Source organism: Esox lucius, chromosome 11 (assembly GCF_011004845.1).
Source record: "Esox lucius isolate fEsoLuc1 chromosome 11, fEsoLuc1.pri, whole genome shotgun sequence".
NCBI lineage: Eukaryota > Metazoa > Chordata > Actinopteri > Esociformes > Esocidae > Esox > Esox lucius.
In genome coordinates this window covers 8,887,357-8,893,356 of record NC_047579.1, presented here as the reverse complement: position 1 = coordinate 8,893,356, position 6,000 = coordinate 8,887,357, and the positions used below count along the sequence as shown (strand labels likewise).

The window sequence follows — 6,000 nt, the reverse complement described above, 5'->3', positions numbered from 1 at the left end:
TTGAGGTCAACAGCTGCCCACCTCTACTGTAAACAGCGTTAGTAGGGCACTGTTTCCCTCTCCTGAGGCGCCGGACGGTTTGCCAGAATCTCTTCGAGGCCAGCCGATAGTCCTTCTCCATGGCCTCACCGAACTCCTCCCAGGCCCGAGTTTTTGCCTCCACAACCACCCGGGCTGCAGTCCGCTTGGCCTGTCGGTACCCGTCAGCTGCCTCAGGAGTCCCACAAGCCAACCAGGCCTGATAGGACTCCTTCTTCAGCTTGACGGCATCCCTTACTTCCGGTGTCCACCACCGGGTTCGGGGATTGCCGCCTCGACAGGCACCGGAGACCTTACGTCCACAGCTCCGAACGGCCGCTTCGACAATGGCGGTGGAGAACATGGTCCACTCGGACTCAATATCTCCAGCCTCCCTCGGGATCCAGTCGAAGCTCTGTCGGAGGTGGGAGTTAAAGATCTCTCTGACAGGAGACTCGGCCAGACGTTCCCAGCAGACCCTTACCGTACGCTTGGGCCTGCCGAGTCTGTCCAGCTTCCTCCCCCGCCATCGGATCCAACTCACCACCAGGTGGTGATCAGTTGACAGCTCCGCCCCTCTCTTCACCCGAGTGTCCAAGACATACGGCCGCAGGTCAGATGAAACGACAACAAAGTCGATCATCGACCTGCGGCCTAGGGTGTCCTGGTGTATCTCAGGCTCCTTCCCCGCCAGCGAGGTGACGTTCCACGTCCCTAGAGCTAGTTTCCGTGTCCAGGGATCGGGTTGCCTAGGCCCCTGCCTTCGACTGCCGCCCGATCCTCTACGCACGACCCCTTATGGTCCCTCCTGTGGGTGGTGAGCCCACAGGAAGGCGGCCCCACGTCGCTCCTTCGGGCTATGCCCGGCCGGGCCCCATGGGGAAAGGCCCGGCTACCAGGCGCTCGCGTGCGAGCCCCAACCCCGGGCCTGGCTCCAGGGTGGGGCCCCGGCTGCGCCATACCGGGCGACGTCACGGAACTCAAATAATTTTTCATCATTAAGGGGTGTTTTGAACCGCTCTTAGTCTGACCCGTCGCCTAGGACCTGTTTGCCTTGGGAGACCCTACCAGGGGCATATAGCCCCAGACAACATAGCTCCTAGGGTCACTCGGGTACTCAAACCCCTCCACCACGTTAAGGTGGCAGTTCATGGAGACAAATTGCCATCTCAGTGCTTACATGCCTAACAAATGACAACTATATATTTGTGTTCCTTGCATACAGGCCTGGTGCACTGGGGCAGATCTTGCACCTCGTCCTCTTCACTTGTCCTGCCTGTCTGAGGTCCACCTGTGGCTATGTGGTGGCTGTATTTAGTTTTTTGATCCTACGTCTTCCCATTGCCTTCGTAATATGCTTTTGGAGGTGGGCTGTGACCTCCATGCGTCTCTTCATATGTGACATGACAAGCTGTTTGCCCAGCTCCTAAATGAACAGCCTCTGTGCATTGATCACACCACCCATGCATTCAGGGTGTTGTGCAGAGAAGTTGGTCAGTGTTCTCCACTTACATGTGTAAATGCGAACCGTCTGATCCACTGTGTCCACTGCTTTTGTTTTCTTATAGTACTGGGTCAATTCTGGTTTCTCCTTCACACTGTTGTCATCAACCCACTCTCTTCCTTTTGCATACATATAACACGGGTTCACACAATGTCGTGCTATGCATACGCCAAAGTCATTTTTTGCGTGCAGTTGAGACGCGATCTCCTCCCATTAATAATAATGGTGGTCAATAAAATCGTTTCATTGACACGCACCAACTGAAACTTATTTGACGTCACCATCATCGAGGCACGGATTTCCTGAAAAGTGACTTATCGTTTAAAAGCCGTAGATTAACCTTTTTGTTGAAAGAACGTAAAAGGGTAAAGGTAAAACTTTAATATCGCATTTATTCACCATTGTTCTTATTTGGAGGAGATCGCGTCTGAACTGCACGCAAAAAAGTACTTTGGCGTATGCATAGCACGAAAATGTGAAGTGTAAACCCGTTTTATATGTACGCAAAGGGAAGAGAGTGGGTTGGTTGTCATCCACTGCGTTGTCACTGTGCACGGTGCTCAGGAGGACAAGTCTTTCCCTTCTTCAGGACACATCTCACCATGGTCATGTTGCCATTTAATCCAAATTCTGCGCTATGCAACTCCCTCGATTTGGATGGCTTCATGAAAGGGCGGTATGTCCAGTTTGTTCTGGCGAAGACCCCACAATGCTCAGGTTCTTCTCAAGGAGCTTCTCAGCCAGAGGGACACTGCTGAAGAGGTTGACCATTATAATGTTGCGACCTATGATATATGAATAGTTGTCCGTAGTGAATATGTTCCTAATTGCAAAACATTTACAAATATAATAATTTCCAAAACATTTCCAAATATCAAATTCCATAGTGAATACATATGGGAAATGTCTTACCCATGTGTAAAATGTATGTAGAAATTATTTATGTTGAAGATATTTAATAAATACCTGGAATATTAATACTATAATACATTTATTAAGATAATATAGCTAAGAACCACTAAATCATGCATAAAATTACATAGGGAATGAATATGGGTCATTTTTGACCCATGTTGTTCATTAGAAGGATAGTGATAAAAAAAAATGAAAACAAATATTTGTGATGATAAATAAGTTAATTGCGGAATAAAAAAATGAAAACAAATATTGAATGAAGAAAATAATTTACTGCAAAGATATAGAAAATAAAATCTCAGTCGGGTCACTTTTGACCCATGTTGTGCATCAAAGGGTTAACACAACAAATAAGTGCTGACTTACTGAACAAAAGAAGATAGGAAGTGATGCCTGTTTCTGATGGGCCCCACACATCCTGTCCATACCTCCTGATAGGAGTTTTCCATGTGATTATATGAATAGACCCATGGACCGTAGGTTGGAACATACTATAAAAGGGTATTTTGTAGGATAAACCTTTCTTATTGGAGGATAATGGACTGTGAAATGGTTTGCTGTGACCACTGACCACCTCCTGTGTGTCCTGGTATTAAATAATATGTTCACTTTCAACTCTTTGCTTTCTGGGCACCACCATCAGCCAGGACCTCAAGTGGGAGCTGAACATCACCCCGCTCACAAAGAAAGCTCAGCAGAGGATGTACTTCCTGCAGCAGCAGAAAAAATTCAACCTGCCAAAGACTATGATGGTACAGTTCTACACTGCCATCATAAAGTCCATCCTGACTTCCTCCATCACAGTCTGGTGTGCTGTAGCCACTGCCAAGGACAAGGGCAGGCAGCAATCTGACAAATCTTTACAAGACCTACACACCTCCAGGATGCGGAGGCGAATGGCAAAGATTGGGGCTGATCCCTCTCACCCTGGAAATTGATTATTCAGACCTCTCCCCTCTGGTAGAAGGTTTAGGTCTATCAGGACCAAAACCTTTCGTCACAAGAACATATTCTTTCCTACAGCAGTAGGCCTTATGAATATGCCCCTGAAGTCAGACTGACTATAGCCCACTCCCCACCTACCCACACAACCCCCAACTGGACAATTATTCCACCCTACATATTTTTCGTAGTATATTTTAATAGTTTATTAATGCTCATTCTACTGTTTTTATGCTCAGTTCACCATTCTTATTTGTTTTTATTTCTTTTGAACAAAATTGCTATACCAACTAATAAGAACAAATTCCTTGTTTGTTGCGAAACTTACTTGGCAATAAAACGTTCTGATTCTTATTGGAGGATAAAAGACTGTGTAATGGTTGGCTATGACAATTGCCTGCCTCCTATGTGTCCTGGCATAAAAGACTGTTAACTTTATAATTATTGGAGAACATGTAAGTACTATGGAAGACCAACATCTTGGATTCATGCAAGTAAAGTTCTTCCCTGACTTCTGGTTTCATGATTTTGTTCATGGATCAAAAATGGACAGACGATAACAGCACGACTATGATAGTTGGATTTTGCACTCTGATGGTAAGTCAAACCACACTATATGGAAGAACAAGTCAGTTTAAAGAGCATGAGCATCCAGATTGACAGATCTGGAACAAGAGGACCTAGAATGTGTTTTTGCCATGTAAACCCTTGGTGAAGATACTTAAGACTTACATTGACACTGAAAGATGTGTGTGCTTCAATCCAGTGGAAGTACTGGAAAAACAAAGTCCTCATAGGCCACTTTTATAGTGATGAAACCTTCATGTTATCTGGAAGTCATTGATAAAAGAGTATAATGTTTGTACAAAAAAAACATCGTAATTAAAATGGTGACTGCAGCCTCAGATGTTGTAATGGTGAAAATGGCAAAATCATTGGCTGATGACATCAAAAAGAGCTTGTAAATAGATGACTTTCACCAAGAGATAATACAGAAATATGCCATTGTTCCAGATATATTTTAAAATACAGAAAACTTGGGAAGAATTTTAATGAATGCCTGAAGAATAAAAAAAAGTGTGGTTGATTTGTTATCAGACATAGAAAAATAGAATGATAAATTCCTCAAAGATGGTCTTGAAAGAACTGTTAAGAAGGGGAAAGAATTTGGGGCGTCGGCTGAACAAAAAACTGAACTGGATAAGCTTGATTACATTTAATAATGGTTAATGGTATGGCTTTACTTTGAGTTTAGCATTTTTAAAAACTTCCTAAAGGAACTCTGAATTCAAGACAAACTGTTGGTTCGCAGTATAGCTTAAGTGGTGTCTTTTATATTAATCTGATAGTCAACCATTTGCTCAGTAAAGGTGACTTCCTGACATTGTCAGAACACAGCTATCTGGGTAATAACTATGTGCTTAAAAGGTAATTGAGGAAGGTAATTATATCTGAAATTACAATATTCACAAACACACTCGAGGCAGCCGAGGCATTTCCGGATTCTTCAGACAACCCAGGGGACTGCGGTTTGCACTGCATGGTGAGTTAAAGAGAAAGTATGACCAAGAAATACTGTGTGTGGGGTAGCAAAAACTCTCACAATGTGGACTCAGATACAGCTAAGAAATGCACAAGAAAGGCACAGATCCAAAGATTAAAGCAAGAAGAACCAGTAGACAATGCAAGTTTGTTATGCCTGCCAGGTGGCCTTGTGTACAAAGGAACAAGCTCCCAGAAGTGGGAGCATTCAAACCGTCATCATGTGTGTGGGAGGCACTTGTCACAAGCAAGTTGACAGAATACATTTTTTACTTTTATTTATTTTAAGTTGGTCAAAGATGCTGTTCAGGCTAAGCTTGCACGTGTCATGCTTGTGTGGTAGCTAGTTACTGAAGTCAAGCAACTCAATGTAAATAAATTGCTTGTTATGCTACCTGTTCTTGTCATCTTGGTAAAATAATTAAGTAGCGATGGCCATTCGAGGCTTCATTACCGTTCTTCTAGCAGCAGGACAATTATGTTAGCATCGCGATCTCAGATTGTATTTTTCAAATTAAAAGCAATCATTGTAATATACACTCAGCTAAAGGATTATTAGGAACACCATACTAATACTGTGTTTGACCCCCTTTCGCCTTCAGAACTGCCTTAATTCCACGTGCCATTGATTCAACAAGGTGCTGAAAGCATTCTTTAGAAACGTTGGCCCATATTGATAGGATAGCATCTGGCAGTGGATGGAGATTTGTGGGATGCACATCCAGGGCACAAAGCTCCCGTTCCACCACATCCCAAAGATGCTCTATCGGGTTGAGATCTGGTGACTGTGGGGGCCATTTCAGTACAGTGAATTCATTGTCATGTTCAAGAAACCAATTTGAAATAATTCGAGCTTTGTGACAAGGGATGGACATGGTCAGAAACAATGCTCAGGTAGGCCGTGGCATTTAAACGATGCCCAATTGGCACTAAGGGGCCTAAAGTGTGCCAAGAAAACATCCCCCACACCATTACACCACCACCACCAGCCTGCACAGTGGTAACAAGGCATGATGGATCCAAGTTCTCATTCTGTTTATGCCAAATTCTGACTCTACCATCTGAATGTCTCAACAGAA

The 6,000-nt window shown here is 44.1% G+C and overlaps 1 protein-coding gene across 2 annotated transcripts in view; it reads right to left on the bottom strand.

The window, feature by feature from the left end:
- Positions 1–1,768: 1,768 nt before the first annotated feature.
- LOC109616258 (zinc finger protein 501-like) overlaps positions 1,769–6,000 on the bottom strand; it is a 30,299-nt gene continuing 26,067 nt past the window's right edge. The window contains exon 4 of one of the 2 annotated variants that reach the window (XM_020050804.2): positions 1,769–2,276. In XM_020050804.2, the coding sequence (XP_019906363.1) occupies positions 2,236–2,276 (41 nt within the window). In that variant the 3' untranslated portion in view covers positions 1,769–2,235. The remainder of the gene's footprint in view (positions 2,277–6,000) is intronic. The other variant, XM_020050805.2, reaches the window with a different exon arrangement.